The sequence below is a fragment of the Phacochoerus africanus genome, chromosome 3, assembly GCF_016906955.1.
Source record: "Phacochoerus africanus isolate WHEZ1 chromosome 3, ROS_Pafr_v1, whole genome shotgun sequence".
Taxonomy (NCBI): Eukaryota; Metazoa; Chordata; class Mammalia; order Artiodactyla; family Suidae; genus Phacochoerus; species Phacochoerus africanus.
In genome coordinates, this window is record NC_062546.1 from 205,759,051 (window position 1) to 205,780,106 (window position 21,056).

General features: G+C 62.1%; 1 protein-coding gene across 6 annotated transcripts; it reads left to right on the forward strand.

Moving 5' to 3' along the window:
* The first annotated feature begins 268 nt into the window (after positions 1-268).
* Positions 269-20,356, forward strand: D2HGDH (D-2-hydroxyglutarate dehydrogenase). Of its 6 annotated transcripts, none has more exons than XM_047774034.1 (11): positions 269-416; positions 1,296-1,415; positions 2,200-2,586; positions 5,633-5,690; positions 8,005-8,144; positions 8,752-8,945; positions 10,049-10,217; positions 11,834-11,977; positions 15,006-15,148; positions 15,551-15,716; positions 19,298-20,356. In XM_047774034.1, the coding sequence occupies exons 3-11, from the start codon at positions 2,241-2,243 to the stop codon at positions 19,555-19,557; spliced, it is 1,620 nt and encodes a 539-aa protein (XP_047629990.1). In that variant the 5' UTR covers positions 269-416; positions 1,296-1,415; positions 2,200-2,240; the 3' UTR covers positions 19,558-20,356. The 6 variants fall into 6 exon arrangements, with proteins under 6 accessions (XP_047629990.1, XP_047629987.1, XP_047629988.1 ...); XM_047774031.1 differs by lacking the exon at positions 269-416 and adding an exon at positions 799-869; XM_047774036.1 differs by lacking the exon at positions 269-416 and adding an exon at positions 5,247-5,328 and having other exon boundaries at positions 947-1,415; positions 2,460-2,586.
* The last annotated feature ends 700 nt before the right edge of the window (positions 20,357-21,056 follow it).

A 21,056-nucleotide genomic window follows, 5' to 3' on the forward strand; every position in this document is an offset into this window, starting at 1 on the left:
CCACGGAGCTTCGCGGCTGCTGCAGGCCCCCTGGGGGGAAGATGAGGCTGGGAACTGGCACCAGGGCTCGGGACTGCAGGAACCTCTCTCAGGCCAGAAGCTTTCTTGCCGGGGTTTGTCTCTCTTGGACAGGGTGAGCGGAGCCTGCTCTCCTGGGCACCCTCCCCGCCTCCCCAGCAGGGCCTGGGGAGGAGCCTAGCACTGGGCAGGCGCAGACCTGAAGGGGCCCGGAGGAGGCGGGGTCTGCTTCCCTCCCGGTGTGGTTCTGGCCTTCCTGCAGCCCGGTCTCCGAGCCCGGCCCAGCGCCTCTGAGGCTCCCAGTCCCGAGACTGGGCGTTTGTTTAGGAAAACGCTTGGGCAGCAGCTTCTGGAGTTTCCTCCTTCCCGCTGGCAATGCATTGCTGACCCGCAGGAAGGTCTGCCCTTTGGCCGGAGTGGGGGCCAGGGCACTAGGGCTTTGGGAGCCACAGTTCCCTGGGGCAGAGACTCCCTGGGGAGCCAGTGTCCCCTGGAAGAGCCACGGACCGTCGGGGACCCCGCAGTAGGACGAAAGAGTGGGCAGTTACGCTCTGAGGCCAGGCAGGACGCGCACGTGGGGCCAGCCCTCGGGGTGGGGTGGGAGGGTGCGCTGGGATCCCCGCTAGCTAGGTTCTGCCCGCGCAGGTGAGGCCAGCAGTCCCCGCGGTGGCAGCTGGGCTACGCCGCGCTCGAAGCCTCCAGAGGACTGAAGGCAGCGGGGGCGGGGCCCGGAGGGGGCGGGGCCCCGGAGGGCTGGGGGCGGGCTCGGAGGGTCTCCAGCGCGCAGGCGCCTCCCTCCCGCCTTCCCCGCCCCGGCTCTGGGGCGCGAGGCCTGCGGCGGGGACGCGGACGTGAGTGCGCGCGCGCGGCCGCCCGGGGTCGCGGCTGAGGGGCCGCGGCCTGCGAGTTGGGGGCGCCGGGCGGGTGGGGCCGGTGAGACCGCTGCGTCGGCGGGCGCCCGCCGGGTCCTCGGGTCCGACCCAGCCCGGTGATCCCGTCACGTGATCGCGCAGGCCTCGCGCTCCGGGGACGAGCCTGAGTGCGCTCCGCGTCCCCGGCGTGAGCTGGGGGCCACCGCGAGGAGCCCTGGCTTCCGGGCAGGGGGCGGCCCCTCCTGACCTCTGGTGGTCCCGCCCAGCGCCCTGTGTCTCTCGTGGGCTGGTCCGACAGCCATGGCCCCAAGCTCTTGTCCCGGGTCGGGGTCTGGCGGGGTCCTGGCCTGAGCTGGCTCGGCGAGGGTCACCGTCTGTGCTTCTTTTAATCCTCAACCCGACCAGTGAGGCCCGTGCTGCATCAAGGCACAGAGAGGCGCGTTCGTTTTCTCGAGGACACACAGCGGGTGTGAGCCCACGCGAGAACGCAGCCCGCGGTGCTGATTCCGGTTGTCTGAGCGCCAGGTGAGGTGGAAGCGTCCGGAAGCCGGTGCTCCGCCCCTCCCCCAGTCGTCCCCCCCCCCGTCCCCCCCGCCGTGGGGGTGGAGAGGCCGGGCTCCGCGGCCTACTGTGTGAACCCCACCTCCCCCAGGGTGGGCAGCCAGAAAAGCTCCGTTTTTTTGATTCTGCGGTTTTTGAACTTGTGGTAAGCTGTGCACAAAACATGACATTCACCATTTGAACCTTTTTTTTTTTTGTCTTTTTGTCTTTTCCAGGGCACACCCCTGACATATGGAGGTTCCCAGGCTAGGGGTCTAATCGGAGCTGTAGCCGCCTGCCTACTCCACAGCCACAGCAACGCCGGATCCTTAACCCACTGAGCAAGGCCAGGGATCCAACCTGAAACCTCATGGTTCCTAGTTGGATCCGTTAATCACTGAGCCATGACGGGAACTCCTTGAACCATTTTTAAGTGTGCAAGACAGTGGCATCTGTCCCTTTCCTTTGACCACCTTAAACCCTGGTTTTGTTCTGAAAGAAGGGCCGAAAGGAAGGTGGGTTGTCGCTGATGTTAAAAGCTAATACCCAGGGGCGGCCTCGCCAGGGTGCAACAGCTCGGTCACGTCTCAGGAGGGCACTCCTGCTGAGGGACCACACAGGGTCAGGGTGAAGCCTCGTGTCCCTTGTCCCCTCCAGCCCACCTCTCCCCCCATGGTCCCAGTCTCACTCTGCCACCACCACTACCACCACCATGGTGGAAGCTGCCACCCTGCCACGCTTCCCTTCTTACGGATGTGCCGTATTCCAGAGTTACAGGTCCAGTCGTCTGCCTTCAGGACAAGCACCATCATGCCCCTTCTGGTGCCCAGGTGGCTCTGCTGGTGGCGGGCAGCCTGCACTCGGAGAGCCTTCGTGCAGCAGAGGATGTGGGAAGGGGCGACCAGGATCTCTGGGCTGGGCGGCCCCGCGGGGGCCCTGGGCACCAGCCCCCTGGTCCGAAGAGGCAGTTCCTCTGCTTCCTCCGGTGCTCCTGGGGTGAGGCTAACTCGGGACCGCTACCCCGTGCAGCGGCTGCCGTTCTCCGTGGTGTCTGAGGACGACCTGGCCGCCCTGGAGCGCATCATCCCTGGCAGGGTCATCACAGACCCAGAGGAGCTGGAGGCTCCGAACGTAGACTGGCTGAGGACGGTCCGAGGTGAGTGAGGGTCTGCTCGCGCCTGGCGCTTGCGGGGGTGGGTGGGGGGAGCTTGGGAAGCAGGGCAAGGTGAGGTGGGGCCGGCCTGAGTGTTGGGGGGAGAAGCCCCGTGCGTGGCGCACAGATGCTTTCTTGTTGTCAACAGAAGCGGCACCGGGGTGACTTTCAAGGCTCTGAGGTCAGAATTGGTGGCAGTTTATTGGTGTTGCATGACACCTGCAACCTGGAAGATGAAACAGCCCTCCGCTGCCCCCCGCTGCCCCGAGGGTGTGTTAACTGTACCCCTCGCTTCCTCTCGGCCCCCTGGGTTAGCCTCCTGGGGCCACGCGGTGGGAGGAGAACCACAGACAGTTTGTCCTCTCAGTTGCCAAGCGTTCGGGACGTGAGGCCGGGGGCGGGGCTCCCTCGAGGGGGGTCCTTCCTGCCTCTTCCGGCTCCTGGGGCTCCAGGTGGCCTCAGCTTGTGACACATCTCTCCAGTCCTGGCCTGGTTGTCACATGGCTTCTCCCTCATGCGCCCTTCTCTGTCTCCTATGAAGACACATGTTCTCGGTGTCTTTCTCGAACCTGGGAAGGGCGGCCGGGAGCCTCCGCGCGGGGCTGCGCGGGCGCGAGGGAGGAGCCCCGGGACCCCAGGTGTGGCCAGCGTGGAGGGACGTCGGAGTGGGGGCCATTGAGGGCTCGAAGGCCGGGTGAATCCTGCCTTCCTCTCAGCGGCTGAGGGCTGTGGCGGGAGAGGCTTCCGTGGTCCAGCAGGGAGCCCGGGCTGTGGGCCGGCAGCTGCCATAGGGTGGGTCCCAGCAGTGTCCCTTTGGCTGGGGACTGGACGAGGGTGTGAGCCAGAGGGCAGAAGTACAGGGACAGCGGCAAAACCAGACTCCATCTGCCGAGTGGAGGAAAGTGTTGGGGAGGGTGGGTCTGGGAGGGGGGCAGGCGTTTGGGTTTGGACGTGTCTGGATGGTCACTCGAGGTGGCTTGTGGGCTGTGGAGCAAGCGAATCTGAGGTCCAGGGCAGGGTCCATGTGGGGACTGGGTAGGGCCGTGCCAGTGTCCGAGGAGGCTGGTGAGGCTGTGGTCAGCCGGGGAGGCCAGCTCGGGGGTGGGGCACCGAGGGGGGGGGCACCGAGGGGGGGTGTCCTAGAGCCACGCGGGGAAGGCAGGGTCGCAGGGTCACGCAGCTGCTGGGACAGGGCAAGACGGGACCAATGGGCGTCCGGGGGGTGGGGGCGGGGGCGCGGAGGGTTTCCATGGAGAGAAAGGGACAGATGTGCTCCTGGCGCTGGTCTCAGGGACAGAGAAGTGGGTGGGGTCACAGGGATGAGGGGTCAGAGGGTTAGGACGAGAGCACCCTTCTGGCAGGTTTGTGGTGTCGACGGGAGTGAGCGGGTGGAGAGGGAAAGGCTGAGGGATGTCCTTGAGGCCCGAGTCGGGCCGCAGTCCTGCGGGTGGTGCGGGCCCTGGGGCAGCTTTTCTGAGGCCACCGGGGGTGCGGAGGCCAGATCCGACGCTTAGGCCTCAGCTCTGCCCTGTCCCAGGAAAGTGGTCGCAGACACAGAGAGGTGGCGGCCAGGACTGCATGCTCACCCCCAGGTGGGTGGACACTGATGGCCTCTGACTCGGCCGGGGCACAGCGAGCGAAGTGGCAGCCAGATCTGTGGGGAGGAGGGTGCTCCAGGGAGGCTGAGAGCGCAGGGGAGGCAGGGCCGGGAGGCCGGAGGGCTCAGCGGGCAGCTGCTCCAGGGCCGCAGCGCAGGGTTGGGGGAGTTGACAGACTGGCCTCCTTGCGGGTGAGGAAGCGCGGGTGCTTTGCATTTTCTGATGCAGCTGGCACGTGGTGGGCAGCTTGCTGAGAGCTGGGCGGGGGACAGTCCACCCGCAGGGCCGGCCACCAGACCACCCCGAGGGTGTTCAGAGAGGGAGGAGAGCTACAGGTGGGGTTGTCCTGACCCTGTGCAGCTGGCCCTCCTGCCTGTCCCCTTGTCGCCTGTCCCCTTGCTGCCTGCACGCTCTCCTGTGCTGGCAGCCGCCCCTGACGATTCCTCCGCTCTGTGCTCTGCTCTCACCTGGGCTTCCCTTAGAGGGACACGTGGCCATTTCCCCCATGAGAAAGTAAACTTCACGGGAGCGGGAGTCACATTCTGTCCCCTGTGCCTGCGACAGACAGGGAACCGGGGTGGGCGCTCAGACATTGTCAAGAAATGCCACAGTGCATGAGTGAACCGACCGGAGCCTGGCAGGTGCCCGGGGTCCCTGCCCTGTGCCATCTCAATGGATCTAGGTGCCCGACACCCAATCACCTGGTAGACGTGGTTCATTGGACCAAAGGCGAATGAGAAACGGCTTTTCAGATAAAGAAGTGAGGAAGAAGCTGCAGCCTGATCTCAGAGCTCCGTGGAAAGTCTCTGACTTAGCAATACCCTCTGCCCTCCGGCAGCCTCTTATCTGCTTAGAGGACTTTCAGCACGTTGAAAGGGTGGGAGGAAGCTCATCTCGTGGAGGCAGTGGTTAGGAATGCCGAGGGATGCGGCAGAGCTGGGCATCAGGTACATCGTGATGGGGCACTTGTGACCCAGGGGAGGTCATAAGCCAGGAGCCCGCACTGACCTGATGAAATGGCCAAGTAGACAAGAACAGAGTGAGGAGGAAAGGCCTCTCCGTCAGGTGGAAGGTGGACTGATAACCTCAGGTGGACGGATGGCTTTGGACCCATCACCTTTGGCACCTGCCCAGAGAGCCCATTCAGGTAAGTCAGCAGGTGCTGAGAGTCGTGGGTGGCAGGATAGTTCCATGGTCTCAGGTGTCTCCCCACAAGACACGTATTCCTTCTGGGAGAGGCCAGGCAGGCGCCCTTCCTGGGGTCCGGCTGCCGTTCTCGACCAGCCCAGAACCGCAGACACCGCCCGGCTGGCGCTCCGCCTCCCTCCAGCTAGAGACCAGCCTCTGGCATCCGCTCTTGTCCTTGAGGCTCTTGGGCCTGCATTGCCAGGAGGCGGGACATGCCCCTTCCATGGGTGACAGTGGGTGACAGTGCAGCTTCTGTTTTGCAGGCTCCAGCAAGGTGCTCCTCCGGCCCCGGACATCCCAGGAGGTGGCTCAAATCCTCAGGTAGTGTGGCACCGGCTCCCTGCCCCCCGCTTCCCTCTCGTTCACCAGTCGTTTCCTTGTACACGGGGCACACAGACCCCACGACAGGGGCACTGACCAGGGCTGGGGAGGCAGGACTCGGTCCGGAATATGGGTTCTTGGGGTGCTGGGTGGGGTGAGCCTCAGATGGGAGCAGCTGCGCAGGGCAGGGAAGGAAACAGACCTTTTCTAGAAAAATGCTTCTTTGGTGTTTTATATCAATATACTCACGTTTATTATAGACAAATGAGAAAACATACAAAACCATAAAGAAGAAAAATGCAAAAGCAAACAATAATTTCCTCTCCAAAGATAACCACTGATGACACTTTGGTTTGTTATCTCAGCATCTTTGTCGCATGTGTGTGATTTTTAAATGTTACACGTTGTATCTGTGTGTCATCTTTTTTTCCTTTCCACTGGGCAGTACCCCTGTCCGTTTCCTGGTGCTGGTTCTTCCTCCACCCCGCTGTTAATGCACGGGAGGTGCCCCTCCTCGACTGTTCTGCACGTGCCACCCAGTGCCTCAGAATAGCTTTGCAGGTGGGCGGGGCCCCGTGCACCTGCTCTGCCAGAGCCTCTGCTGGAGGGCTTTTTTTTTTTTGCTTTTTAGGGCTGCACCCATGGCATATGGAGGTTCCCAGGCTAGGGGTCAAATTGGAACTACAGCTGCCGGCCTACACCACAGCCACGGCAACGTGGGATCAGAGCCACATCTGTGAGCTACACCACAGCTCATGGCAACGCCGGATCCTGAACCCACCGAGCGAGGCCAGGGATGGAACCCGCAACCTCATGGTTCCTAGTTGGGTTCGTTTCTATTGTGCCACGACGGGAGCTCCTGGAGGGCTTTTCTGATGCACGTGGGCAGCCTGCCTCTCAGGCGGCTTCGTGCTGCCCAAGCCCTTACCCACTGGTGCCGGAGTCCTGCTTCGGCTGGACCAGGGCTTCCCGAAGGATGGGCGGCGTCAGCGAGGGAATGGACACAGGCCTGGGGTCGTGCAGGACTGCTCCTTTATTGTTTGTACAGGCTTAGCTTGTATACATTTTCCGTTTCCTTATGTTATGCGTCATACGTCTTTTGACATTTTTTATCTTTCCAATCCGTTGAATATTTCTCCGTGATTTTATGTATCAGGGGGACGTGTGCACGTGCTTTTCCTTGTACTTTCCTCTTGGCTACTTAGAATCACGTCCTCATGGCTATGACCTAGTTCTCATGGAGCAGAAAAGCGCAAGCTTATCAACTACCTGAGTGTAGGTATCTCTTTGTTCAGTCTAGACTTAAACCTAACTACTTTCCATTAGCAAAGGTAAGCTGTGTTTGTCCAAGGTTACTTAATTCTCATAGAACCGAGGGCCCTGACGTTTACACTCTTTGGGGTTGGGCCACTGGGCCTGACATACCAGCTCACAACGGATTGGCCGTCTGCAGCAGCCCTGTATTTCCCTGACCTGTTTCCAGTTGCTAGGTACAAACCGGACCACCTCTCCACGTGTCAGTGCCCAATACCCATTATGTTTATCGGTCATTCCCTGGCAAGGAAGATGAGATCCTGGTGGTAAATTGAATGGCCTGTGCCCGGCCGATTGTCAGACTTCCGTTGAGAGCACGCCCACTGCGAAAGCACCCTAGTAGGGACTTTTTTAGAGCCGGGCAGTCCCCGGAGTAGAGAGCGGCCGGAGAAAGAGGGAATCGTAGGGACGGTAGGGACTCGTGGCGGCTTGTGCGTAAGCACCAATCCCCGGCGTTTACCCTCCCTGGGGTCTTTTTTTGGGAGGTTCGATTTGGCAGCAATTCCCCAGCTCCCGCAGTTTGTATAAACAGCACAAGCAGACAGAGGAGAAGCAGCAGGACCGTCGCTCTTCCAGACACGCTGTGCAGTCTGTGTCCTTGGGTCTCCCTGACTTTGTCAAAAGGCAGACCCTCAGGAGCGGCTCCCGGCACACTGGGGCCCGTGTTGCTTCGGGTCTCGGCCACGTGGGAGCCGGGTGGGGACGAGGAGGGAGAGGGAGGATTAAAGGGGAGCGGGCGCCAGGGTGGGAGGGAGCCCCGAGTTCTTTAGGTGAACAGGAGGGGCTGCAGCTGGCGCTTGGACGTCCTACCTTGGCCGAGCGCCTCTCAGGGCTGCTGGAGCCTCATCTGAGATCCGGGGGGGCGGGGATGTCAGCCTCCTCCTCCTGGTGCAGCTCCGCGAGGACACTTGTCCTCTCAGACCCCGTCATGCACGGGGCGGAGTGGCCTGGCCTGGGCCTGGGAAGAGGGGTGCTGAGGCCTGTCCTGTCCCTGGCCCAGGTACTGTCACGAGAGGAACCTGGCGGTGAACCCACAGGGCGGCAACACAGGCCTGGTGGGGGGCAGCACCCCCGTCTTTGACGAGATCGTCCTGTCCACAGCCCTCATGAGCCAGGTCCTCAGCTTCCACGACGTGTCAGGTAAAGCTGTGCCGCGTGGTCGGACCTCCCTGCTCGGCCTCGGGGAGCCTGCGGCCACACTCTGCCCGCCCTGGGCCCCCGGGTGTGTCTGCGCCGGTGGGGGCGGGGGTGTTATTTAGTTGGCCACTGAGGTGACTTGTACCCTGGGCTCGAGCTGTCACTGTGGCTCCTTTCGACTCTGACACTTCCTGACCGCGATGGCTCCTGCCAGGGGCGTGCGAGGTCGTCGGGCGGGTCCTTCTCTGTGGCGAGAGTACCTACACCGCTGGGTGTCAGGCAGCACCCCTGGCCTCCACCCACTCAGTGCCAGCAGCACCCCTGGCCCAGATGTCTCCAGGCATGTCCCACGTCCCCTGGGGCAGAGTTACCCCAGGCGAGGGCCGCCACCTCACCGCAGCCTCTCCGTGGTGCCGCCGCGTGTGAGCGTGTGAGCACCGTGTGGTGGGTGTGAGGGGTTTTCTCCGCTTTGGCATCACGGGTGTTTCTTCTTTTCTGGGGGAGAGTGGGGACCGCGGCCCTTTTTCTCACCAGGGTCCCGGGTGCACTGTCCTGCTGGTGGCCTGGCTCTGAGCCGGGAGCACCCTCTGTAGCTCTGGTTGCTGGGTAGGGGTTCTGGTTTGCCAGGCGGGGTGCGTCCTGGAGGAGCTGAGCCGGTACGTGGAGGAGCGGGGCTTCGTCATGCCGCTGGACCTGGGGGCTAAGGGCAGCTGCCACATTGGGGGCAACGTGGCGACCAACGCGGGTGGCCTGCGGTTTCTGCGATACGGCTCACTGCGCGGGACCGTCTTGGGCCTGGAAGTGGTGAGCAGGGGCACCGCTGTGGCTGTGTGTCTGAGGGCTGGCCTGGCTCGCTCTGGTCCTCGGGTCAGCCCCAGAGTGGCTGGCTCTTCCAGCCTCCCCAGGGGTTTGTGTGCGCGGTGTGGGAGAGAGACCTTGGCTCGGCTCTGTCAGGCCCACCCTTCCTACCGGCAGACATGGGGTGGCACAGGTGCATGAGGCCCCCTCGATGGGTGAGGGCCTCGTCCCAGACTGGAGATCCTGCTCCCAGCCTAGCCAGCCCCAGGTTCTGCTCGGTCTTCTCCGGGAACATGTGGGCACCGCCCTGTGGCTTCTCCCGAGACCACGGTGTGTCCGCTGCTGTGGGAACATGCTTCTGGACCGGTGGCCTTCCACTGTGCTGGGCTTCCTGGTGGCTTTTGCTCAGGGGACCCCCGGTCACACCGCTGTCGCTGCCCCCAAGACAGTCCAAGCCTGCAGAGCCCGCCCTGGGTTTCCTAAAGCTCGGACCCCCTGTCGTTCCCCCGAGGGTGGAACGAGCCCAAAGCCGTGTTGGCTCCTGTCTCCGACATCGTGGGGTTGCTGTGGCCTTGTTCTCTGGTTGCAGCTCATTTTTATTGTGTGTCATTTTCTAATGTTTACAAGCTGTTTCACTAAACTTCTGACTAAACACACCAAACAAGACTCAGATGTGCTTACAGAGCAGAACGGAGGTGCCTTTGGATGAAGAGTCCAGGGGCGGGGGGCTGCCGTGCTGCCATTCTTTGCTCTCTCGTAGCTCCCCCCAGCTGTGCCCTGCTCCACCCCAGGTGTGCCCTGCTGCACCCCAGGTGTGCCCTGCTTTGGGTCAGCTTCCCTTGAATGGGCCCTGAGCTTCCTGGTCGTGGTGGCAGTGGGGGCTCCTCACTGGGGAGACACCCCTTCTGTCAGCCTTGTGGGGCGACTTCAGGCCTGGTGCCACCCCAGGGCCCTCTGCGTCTCTAGACTGAACAGGGGTGGTGGGCTGATGACTGTGTCGGCTCTCTCAGGGGGCTCTTGCCGGGTCAGCGGCCCCAGGTGGCGGCCGGAGCTGGCGTCTGGGACTGTGGGCCGGTGCAGCAGGCCCCGCTCCTCGGCTCCCTCGGCAGGTCCTGGCCGACGGCACCCTCCTGAACTGCCTGACGTCACTGCGGAAGGACAACACGGGCTATGACCTGAAGCAGCTCTTCATCGGCTCAGAGGGCACCCTGGGGGTCATCACCGCTGTGTCCATCCTGTGTCCGCCCAAGCCCAGCGCCGTGAACGTGGCCTTCCTTGGTAGGTGCCCTCCGTCTGCCTCCGGGGCGGGTCCTCGGGCCGCTCAGCCTCGCGCTGGGAGGGGACGCCAGCGGCTCACAGGTGGGCCGTCCCAGAGGGACCAGGCCGGGGCAGAGCACGCTGCATCCTGCAGCAGAACCCGGGCTCCAGGCTTCTCCGTCCTCCGGTTCGTAACTGAAGCAGCTTGTGTCGTAGGGTTCAAAGGGCAATGACGTCACATGGCGCAAGATTAGGGATGACCAAGGGGTCTTCGTCAGGGTGGGTCACTCGTACCCACCCCCCCAGGGCCAGCCAGCTCGCTCTGCACCGCCCCTCCCTCTCCTGGACCCCCCAGCCCGCGAGGAGCCCTCCTGACCCGCCCTCCTCTGCCCCCGGCCTGGCCTGCGTCCCGCCGGTCAGGTTGATCCTGTCCCCGCTGCTGGTTCAGAAGTTACGTGGTGACCCGCCTCTGCGAGGTCCCTGCTGGTGTCTCCACTGGCCAGCGGGAGGCTCCCTGGGGCCCGACCGGGCTGCAGGCCTCGCCGCGGTGCGCGTGTCCCGTCGTGCGTCTTCGTGCCGCCTGGCTCTTCAGTCGCCCTGGTCGTCACCATCATGGTCGTGTCAGAACCACGCGGTTTCCTTGGCCCTGTTCGTGGCGCATCAGGCCCTTGGCGGGTGGGGGTGGGAGTCCTCTTGAGCCTGTCCCTGTCACTCCTGCGGTGGGCAGGCGCCTGCTGCTGTGGGTGCGCCTGGGTCCCCCTTTCAGCCCGTGCTGGGAGGTTGGCATTCTCTCTCTTTCATCCACTGACAGTGTCACTCGTCGTGGCCCTGGCCGTCAGCGGGAGTCTGCGGTCCTCGCAGCTGCTCTGAGGCTCGGCCTCCTCTCTGGTCCAATTCACGGTTTTCTCGTTACTTTTGCCCTTCACGGTTCTGCTCTCTGGCTTTTCTGAGCCTCTGGGACCCGCGTCTTGGTGTCCCCCCACCTCCGGACGCTCCTCCGCCTGCCCGTCCTCCCGGGCCTGTGATGAGAAGTCCGGTAGGGCGCTCCGGCTGTCCTCCGCTTCGCGTCCGCTCCTTGCCACGTGTCCACCCTTTGCCACTCTGGGCATTGCGTTCCGTTTCCCTCCGGCTTCCCACGAAGCCTCCCTCCGGCTGTGGTTCACGTGCCACTGAAACCGTCCTGTTCGGCCCCGCGTCCTCTGTCCCAAGAGGCCATGTGCGCCCACCCCACGCTGCTGGGGGTCTTCCGGGACCGTCCCCCTGCTGACACGTCCACTTGTCCCCTGTCTCCGGCCGTGTGACACCCAGAGCTCGGTGTCCACTAGGTGCGCCTTGTATGGCTTGCCGAGGACTGTGCACCCGAACCCCGCTTGTAGTCAGGGGGCCCCAGCTGAGTCCGTCCAGGGGTGGCCCTCTCTGGCCCTGTGTTTGCGACTTTCCCAAGCACATGGTTCTCAGCGTTTTCTCTTCCTCTTCCCCCTGGGCCCACGTGGCAGTGGCCAGTGGGTATTTCCTGGGGTGGCACCTGTCCCGCCCTGGAGGCTGCCCGCTCAGCCCTGCCATCCGCCCGGCTGGGTCTGCGGGCAGGCCCTGTGTCCGCGTGGCAGCCTCCTTGCTCTTGTGCGTGTCTGTCTCAGGTTGTCCTGGCTTCGCGGAGGTGCTGCAGACCTTCAGCACCGGCAGGAGGCTGCTGGGCGAGATCCTGTCGGCGTTCGAGTTCATGGACGCCGAGTGCCTGCAGCTGGTCGGGCGCCACCTGCATCTCACCAGCCCCGTGCAAGGTACTGGCCCCGCCTGCCGGCAGCGCCCACCGCTCCCCCTGTGCCTGTCGCGTGTGGGATGGTGGGAGGCGGAGGTGTCAGGCCTCTGTCCTGTCCGCGAAGGAGGAGGCGGCAGGGAGCAGGGCAGTGCCCGGCGTTCTAGTGTCGCCATGGTTGTTGAGTGCACGGTTCTCTCTTGAATTTGTTTAAATACTGCCCCCCAAGTCAGTTCTTGGCCTGGTCGGTTGTGCCTTAGCTCTGGGGTCCTTGGAACAGCCAGACCACAGCTGGGCTGCTTTCCTTCCTGGCTGGTCGGCCAGGAGGAGCCTCGTCCGCGGAGCTCAGCTGGTGCGCTCCGCGCCCTCGAGCTTTGGTCAGTGTGCAGTGTCCTGGTACCACCGGGTACCTGGAGACAAGAATGAGCTGGCGCGCTCGGCATTGCACTTCTGAGGGGGAGCCGGGAGCAACGACGGTCGTCCTGGCCCAGGCTGCCCTCCCAGGACCGCAGCCTGAACAAGGACAGCCCTCCCCAGACCGGGGCTGCAGGGCCGAGTCCAGGTCCAGCGGGGCTGGATCCTGGCGGAGGGTGTGCGTCCCCACGTGGGTCCTCCCTGCCATCTCTTCTTATGAGGACACCGGCCTGCAAGGCCAGGGCCACCCTGATGATCTCTGTTCACCCCGATCCCCTCCCTCAAGGCCCCGTGTCCAGATGCTGTCGCAGTGGGGACAGGGTTAGGGCCTCACTGCAGGAGTTTGTCGGGGGGACACAGTTGTAAATGTGGAAAGATCTTTATGCGCTAAGTTATTTTTTATTCTTTGTTTTTGCGCTCCCCACCCCCACCCCGCGCTGTGGACGTGCCGGGTCGGGGAAGGAGCGTGTGCTGCCGTCGCCGCAACACCGCATCTCCAGCCTACTGTGCCACGGGGGGGCTGAACCTCCCAGCTTTTTTGGGGTGGGGACTGCTCTAAGTTTTTTTTATTTTTTTTAATTTTTTTTGTCTTTTTCTAGGGCTGCACCTGCGGCATATGGAGGTTCCCAGGCTAGGAGTCGAATTGGAGCTGCAGCTGCCAGCCTACACCACAGCCACAGCAAGGTGGGATCTCAGCCGCATCTGTGACCTACACCACAGTTCACAGCAACGCTGGATCCTTAACCCACGGAGCGAGGCAAGGGATTGAACCTGCAACCTCGTGGTTCCTACTAGTCAGATTCGTTAACCACTGAGCCAGGATGGGAACTCGTGCTCTAAGTTTTTAGACCGATACTTTTTAGTATAAACAGGAAAATTCTTCATGTCTAGTGGTAGAGAAATAGGACATGTAGACCATTGGAAGACGGAGGCCCTTTGGGAAATGGAGGGTCCCGGGGGGTGGGGGAGTCCCTTGCGAGGGTGGAGGGTCCTGGGGGGGCACTGTGGGGAGTGGAGGGTCCCTGGGGGGGGTCTCTGGAAGGACAGAGGGTCCTTCAGAGAGTGGAGGGTCCTGGGGGGGAGGGTCCCTGGGGGGTGGGGGGTCCCTGGCAGGGGTGGAGGGTCCTGGGGGGGAGGGTCCCTGGGGAGTGGGGGGGTCCTGGGGGGGTGGAGGGTCCCTGGGGTGTGGGGGGTCCCTGGCAGGGGTGGAGGGTCCCTCAGAGGGTGGAGGGTCCTGGGGGGAGGGTCCCTGGGGAGTGGGGGGGTCCTGGGGGGGTGGAGGGTCCCTGGGGTGTGGGGACCCTGGGGGGGGGGTGGAGGGTCCTGGGCGGGGGGAGGGTCCCTGGATGGACGGAGGGTCCCTGGGGGAGCACTGTGTGGTCTTGGTGTCTCTCGTGTGAGAAAGCTGCTCTGAACATCATGTTTAGGGCGAAGGCCGGGCCTGTGATTATGCTTATCCTCAGGCGACACTGTGGGAATGTCAGCTGGGTTATATCTGGCAAGCAGGGAGGTTTTTCTCCGTCTTTTCTATTTTCCTTGTTTTCCAGATCTCCTTTTATTAGCATGCTTTCCTTTTATAAAGGGGAAAGAGCCAATAAAAAATTTAAACATTCCAGGATTTCCCATTGTGGCGCAGTGGTTAACACTCCAACTAAGAACCATGAGGTTGCGGGTTTGATCCCTGGCCTCGCTCGGTGGGTTCAGGTTCTGGCCTTGCCACGAGCTGTGGTGTAGGTTGCAGACGTGGCTCGGATCCTGCGTTGCTGTGGCTGTGGTGTAGGCCGGCGGCTACAGCTCCGGTTGGACCCCTAGCCTGGGAACCTCCATATGCTTCGGGAGCAGCCCTAGAAAAGGCAAAAAGACAAAAAAAAGAAAAAAAAATTTAAATGTTCCAAAAGCAGACTCTTCACTTCTGCGCTGAAAGGGGCCAGCAGCTGAAAAATGCTCCTCTTTGTAGAACGATGAAGTTGTAGTATTTTTTTGGAAGAAACGGAATACAGTGTTAGAAGAGAGAACAGAGCATTCAGTGAGTTTTCATGTATTGATTTTAAGGAACGTAAAATTGCGTAGCCTTGGGAAAAAAAGCTTGACATTTTCCTAAGTAAGTTAGTAATGCATATCTTTTTTTAAATTTCTAAAAGAAAGACACTTGTGGTGAAAAGCACACGCCTCTTGCCCCAGCCCTCCAGCCTTGCAGGTCATTGGCAGCCCGGGCCTCTTAGCAGTAAGAGCTGCCCCGGACGCCCGGCCCATCTGGGCTACCTCTTCTGTCACCAGGGGGCGCAGTCTCTCCTATGGTGAAGGGTTATTATTATTATTTTTTTTTTTACAGTCGCACTTGGGGCATGTGGAAGTTCTTGGGCTGGGGTCAAATTGCGGTGATGGCTGAGGCTTACGCCGGATCCTTAACCCACTGAGCGAGGCCAGGGGTCAAACTCACATCCTCGCAGAGACAGCTTCGGGTCCTTAACCTCTGCGCCACGACAGGAGCTCCGAAAGACCTATTTTTAAACTGCAGTCCAGCCGGAGTAGCCAGTGCCTGCTGGGCGGGCAGCGGGAGGCTGCGTTGCCCGGACCTGACGTGACTGTCGGCCGGCCCACCCCTCCCCTCTGCTCATCCTGCCTTCTGCCCCTTCCAGAAAGTCCATTCTATGTTCTCATTGAGACCTCGGGCTCTGGAGCAGATCACGATGCTGAGAAGCTGAGCAGCTTCCTGGAGCAGGTCCAGGACTCCGGGCTGGTGACCGACGGGACCCTGGCCACCGATCAGAGGAGAATCCAGGTGTGTGTGGGCCGCGGGGTCTCAGCCTCCCTGACTCTCCCTCCTCCTTGCAGCGGACTTTTGCTGATGTTAAATACCCCACAAAAGGAGTGGAGCCTCCCTGGTCAGTCAGACGCAGCAAAAGCCTGCTCCGTCTGCCAGCACCCCTGCCCCTCCCTGTGTCCCTCAGCAGCCTGGGCACCGTGTCTGCGCTGCTCACCCCGCACCTGCCCTGCCTCCGCCTCACTCAGGCCCCTGTCACCACAGTCACAAGCGGTGCCCCGAGTCTCTGCTCCATGGGCTGCTGGGCCAGCCCTCTCCCTGTGGGAAGCCCCGCGCCGGCACGGTGCAGGATGTTTGTGCCCAGAGGGTCCCCGAGACCCCGCAGCAGGTGACTGCAGGTGCCTGTCCCCTCGATTCCAGGCGCTATGGGCCCTGCGGGAGAGGATCTCAGAGGCCCTGAGCCACGATGGCTACGTGTACAAATACGACCTGTCCCTGCCCCTGGACCGGCTCTACGACCTTGTGGACGACCTGCGTGCCCGCCTCGGCCCGAGCGCAAAGCACGTGGTGGGCTACGGCCACCTGGGTGAGCGCAGCTGGCGGGCTGGGGGCCTGAAGGTGGGGTTCCTGCCCCTTTGCGGTCTCCGGGGAGTGTGGGTCTCAGGCAGAGTGTGGGCTCCGGGCTGGCTGGGACATGGGACGTGAGACGTGGGTCCTGGGCCTGGGTCTCGAGCCCCGTCCTGGCCACGCGGCCTTCTCAGTGTTTGGTCAGAAGCTCTCCCTCTCTGTCCTCCAGGTGGAGATCATTTTTTGCAGAGAAATCTCCCTTTGTGAGATGTTAATTCACAGGAAGGAAACGTTTTATTGTCCTCGATTCTCTGCTGCCTTTGGGTCAGACAGCGGGGGTGGGGCACCTGCTTAGACCCCCATCCTCTGTGAGATGGTTCGGAATGGCCTCTGGGGTTGGGAAGGGAGCTCTGTGAAGGGCTCGCCCTGGCCTGGCACGTGCTCCAAATGCTTGATGTGGTGGAATCCCAGCCTTAAAAATGGAGGAGGAGGCGTTCCCTCGTGGTGCAGTGGGTTAAGGATCTGGCGTTGTCAGCTGCCGTGGGGGTTTGATCCCTGGCCCAGGAACTTCCACCTGCCTTAGGGCGGCCCGAAAAGAAAAAAATCGAGGATGAGTGTTGACTTGCTTTTTCTGGGTCTGCCCAGGTGCCTGGTGCTGGTTTTCTCTGACCAACCAGAGCTGCTCCGTGCTCACCTCTGGGGACGGGTGGGGCTGTCCTGGGTGCAGCCTGCGTGGCCGCCACCCTTTCTGTGTCTCTCGCACTCACCCCGGGGGGACTTTCTCCGTTCTGTGCTCTTGGGGTCCCTTCCGTCCGGGCTGGACGTTGATCTCAACACCATGAAATGATTTGGGACTTCTCTTTTTTTTTTTTTGGTCTTTTGTCCTTTTAGGACTGCACCCTCGGCATATGGAGGTTCCCAGGCTAGGGGTCAAATCAGAGCTACAACTGCCAGCCTACACCACAGCCACAGCAACGCGGGATCCGAGCTGTGTCTGCGACCTACACCACAGCTTATGGCAACACCAGATCCTTAACCCACTGAGCAAGGCCAGGGGTCGGACCCACAACCTCGTGGTTCCTAGTTGGATTCATTTCCGCTGCACCACGACGAGAATTCCTGGGGCTTTTCTTTAGAAGAGTGTCACGTTGGAGTTACCTCTTTGAATGTTTGCTAGAACTTGCAGATGAGGGTGTTTGGGCCTGAAATCTTTTGTGGATATTTGCTGGGGGGATTGGCTGCAGAGCAGTTTCTTTGATAACTTCATAACCATCCTAGCTTCCCTTTTCTTCAGAATAGGATTTGGTAAGGTTTTTTTTGGCTGTATTCACAGCATGCAGAAGTTCCGGGCGGGGGATCAACCTCACACCACAGCAGTGCCAGTGCCAGAGCCTTAACTCCTAGGCCACCAAGAAACTCCCATGGTTTGGGTAGTATTTTTCTCTAGGAATTTGTTCGTTTCTTCTAAGATTTCGAGAATACGGGCATCTCGTGTCCAGGGTTTGTGGGGGGCTGTTTCACTCCTGATTTAGTTTGTCTTGTCTTAGAGTTGTGAGTTAAGTTTTATTCGGGGACTGTCCCGGGGGCTGTAGCGGGCTTTGAGGAGGCTGTGAGCTGGGAGTGGGATTGATAGGCGTTTTCCTGGGTGAAAACCAGCAAGTATCAAGTATTGAAAGATGATTGCCCATCACAGAATATCAAATATCAGAAGATTATTGCTGATCACAAAATGCAGACGTCTCGAGGGCAGGACCTCAGCGCCGCTCTGTGTGTGGGGAGGTCGGGGCAGGGCCACGGCTCAGCAACCCCTTTCCTGAGGTCTGCGCCCTGGAGTCCCCTCTGTGGCGCGGCTGGTGACCTGAGGTGCGTGCCCTAGCGGTCCAGGCCAGCGTCCAGAGCACGCGACGCTGCCCGTTTCTGTCCCCACTACCCTGTGGGGAGAGGGTGTGGCTGAGGGCCTGATCCTTGCTGAGGGGCCGGGACAGAACCTGCCCGCAGCTTTTGTTCCAGTTTCTCAGGTGTCGGTCGCTTCACCGTCTCTTCAGAGACTCAGCCTGGGCTTCGCTGGCCCTGCTGCTCTGCGTTTGCTGTTTCTTTTCTGCTGTCGCCTTTCTTGTTTTCTCTCCTTTTCCGCTTGTAGGTGGACGCACACTCCGGCTTCTGGGACTTTAGCTCGTTGCTTCGGCCTTTCTGCTTTTCTGCCCAAGGCATGGGTGTCCCGGGGGAGAGGGAGTCCCTCCCCCCGCCGGCCTCCGGGCTGAGCTGCTGGAGATTCCGGGTGTGCCAGCCCCCGCCCCACCCGTCGCGGGGGCTCTTTGTCCCTCTGTCCACGGGGTCCTCTCCCACTTTCTTTGCCGTGTGCATCTGAATGCGGCCCGCCAGTCCTGTGAGTGCCGCTGGGCCTTGACCAAGGACCCTGGGGCAGCCTCACGCGGTGTCCCGGCCGTCCTGCGGGGAGGGCTTTTAGCCCCGTCTTGTTTGCAGTGGGAGCTGCAGTGCTGTGCGCATCGCCCTGGGGGCCCTGCCTTTGGGATCCCCTGGTGTGGGGAGGCCAGACGGCAGCGCAGCGTGCCTGGGGTTTCTGGGGAGTGGTTTGCATTTGGTGCTGGGGGTTCCTGAGGATCTCACGGCTCCGGGTTGACAGCTGTGTGCTCTCTGCCCTGTGTCGCCGCTGTGGCTGCAGACTTCGCGGCCACCAGCACGGCCCGTGGGGGGCTCCATGCCCCGTTTGGCTGCCCTCCGACGACTCTCCTTGGCCCCTGTTGCCTGGGCTTCCCTTGCTTGGCTGAGGCGGCGGCGTGTCCTGCTGGGGTCTGGTGGGCTTGGGTCCCAGGAGGTGGCCGCCGCGTGGGCCCCGGCGCTGTCCCCTGCCCTCCTCTCTGGCGCCACAGCCCCAGGCCCTCCCCCCGTCTCCCGTCCCGAGGCTCCGGCTCCCTCTGCCTGACTCACTTCTGTTCATTAGACTCCTTGCCTGTTGACCGTGCACTAGTCGTACTTTTCATTCAGGAAGATCAATCTGGAAATTTAAACGCTTTGCCTGGTCCAGTATGTTTTTTTTTAAACACATGAAACATGATTTCCTGTTTCTGGAAACCACGCTGGCTCGTGGTGGTGCCTCTCTGCCGTGCCCTCCTGCCCCTGGCCTGGCGCTGCAGCCCGACGCCGTCTATTCTCGCCCTGCCCGGCTGTCCGGCCTCTGGCCCCGTTGTCCAGCCCCCAGAGGAGGGGGCGGGCGTTGGGAGCCGGAGCCCTGGGGGTCTCCGCGAGGGGGGCTTGAGGACCGGAGGGTGGGGTGGGGTCTGCAGGTGCGGCTGTCCTGGGCTCTGGGAGACCTGGCTCTGTGCACATCAGGGGTCCTTCTCGGAGCTCTCACGGGTCCCTCTCAGTCCAGAGCCTTTGGTGTGTGTTGGGGGGAGGGGAGAACTTGGAGAGAAGAGTATGCAGAAGCTGAGGGGCTGCGACCCCAGAGGAGGGAGGGTCACCAGCAGGTCAGTGTCCAGTGCATGTGAGGGGGTGGGGGCCAGTCCTCCCCCAGGCGGTCTTCAGGCAGGGCAGGGAGCCTGGGAGGGGCCCAGCCTGACCCGTGTCCCTGTCCCCCAGGGGACGGCAACCTGCACCTCAATGTGACGGCGGAGGCCTTCTGCGAGTCGCTGCTGGGGGCCCTGGAGCCCTACGTGTACGAGTGGACGGCCCGGCAGCGGGGCAGCGTCAGTGCCGAGCACGGCCTGGGCTTCAAGAAGAGGGATGTCCTCGGCTACAGCAAGCCCCCCGAGGCCCTGCGGCTCATGCAGCAGCTCAAGGCCCTCCTGGACCCCAAAGGCATCCTGAACCCCTACAAGATGCTGCCCACCCGCGCCTGATGGCCGCTGGGGTCAGCGGGAGGCTGGGGCAGCGGGGCCCTGGTGCGGTCTCGGTTTTGCTGGGGGGGGGCCTGCTGGGCTGGCATGGGCTCAGAGGGCTTCCGTCCGATGGAGCCAGCAGCTGGCCAGGTGACCGGCCGGGCGACTCAGGGCAGGATTCCTCTGCTGGCTCTGTCGAGTGGGTCCTCTCTGCCCGTGCTCTGGGTGGGCTCTGGGCAGGCTGGCGGGTGAGCTGTGCTGCCCGAGCAGAGTCAAGCAGGTGGCCCGGCCTTGCTGTGGTCCTGGGATCCTGTGGGAAGGGACACGGGGGTCCTGCCCCTGGGCTTCCACACGGCGCGAGCCTCTGAGGGCCTTGTGCAGAGGTGATGAAGGCTGCGTGGGTGGTGCGGTGCCGTGAGGCTGGTCTACCCGGGCTCTGATGGACCGAGCCTGGGCCACCCGGCACTTTACAGGCAACTGCTGGTCACCTTTGGATGCCCCGCCCCGGGGGTGTCCCTTCCCTCGCTTTTTAGAAGGCCCCTTGGTGGGCAGGATCGTTGTCAGAGCCAGGTGTCATTCATTCCCTGGTGCTCTCTGGGACGTGTCCCTGGAGACGAGTTCTTGGGCTCTGCCACCAGGTGCTGGGTGGCGGAGCCGCCGGGTGCGAGCTTGGCATCAGTTACCCGAGCGGTCGTCCTGCGGGCCTTGGCCTCTGGGCCAGTTGCTGGGGCTGCGGATGGATGCACGCGGGCGGGGAGCGTGGACACGTCCTCTTTTTCTGGCTGCCACGAACTTCCAGTAAAATGGGAATTAGTCACGACTGTCTTTCCTCCTGTCACTTGAAAAACAGTCTCGTGAGAGCCCCCCGGAAGTGCCTATGTGCTGCATTCCTCAAGCGTGCAGACATTGGGGCCTGAACATGTGGATGGGGGGGTGCCCCGTCCCCACGCCATGTCCCCTGTCCCCCACTTGTCAGAGGTGGTCAGGTCTTGTTTGCGATGCACAGGGAGGCGTTTGTGCTGCACAGTTGCGTCCCTGAAAAGATTTTGGGACCCAGCGAGCTTGTCTTGGGTAATTACAGTAATGCCTGAATTATTAAAAACTTGATATTTTGAGGCATTTTCTGCTAGAGTAAATGCTTGGAGAAGGTGGCCTGGTGCCTGGGGTGGTAGGGAGCCCGGGGCAGGGGGACCCCGCTTCCATGAAGGACATGCTGTCCCCCAAAATGTCAAGAAGTGAAGTGGCAGCTACTGGCCCTGCTGTTCGCTTGGGTTTGGCCCTCAGAATCCACACATGCACACATGCATGCAGAGGGACAGCACACGTGCACGTACACAGCACACGTGCGCACACGCCCGCCAGGTGTCCCCAGGCCGCACACGGAGTGCTGTCTGCGTGGTGTCAGTCACTGGCCAGGTCGCCGGCCGTGTGCCTGTTGCACAAGAGGGTGCCTCCGAGACCCCAGGGCAGAGCGGGCAGTGCGCCACCTGCTTCTGAGAATGTGGACTCGGGAGCCGGCG

What these genes read in the sequence shown, in the direction of transcription:
- D2HGDH (XM_047774030.1), top strand. Translation starts at nt 2,103, where the DNA reads ATGGTCCCAGTCTCACTCTGCCACCACCACTACCACCACCATGGTGGA. An exon ending in CGTGAACGTGGCCTTCCTTG is followed by an intron (nt 10,218 to 11,833) that starts GTAGGTGCCCTC and finishes TGTCTGTCTCAG; the next exon opens with GTTGTCCTGGCTTCGCGGAG. An exon ending in TCTCACCAGCCCCGTGCAAG is followed by an intron (nt 11,978 to 15,005) that starts GTACTGGCCCCG and finishes TGCCCCTTCCAG; the next exon opens with AAAGTCCATTCTATGTTCTC.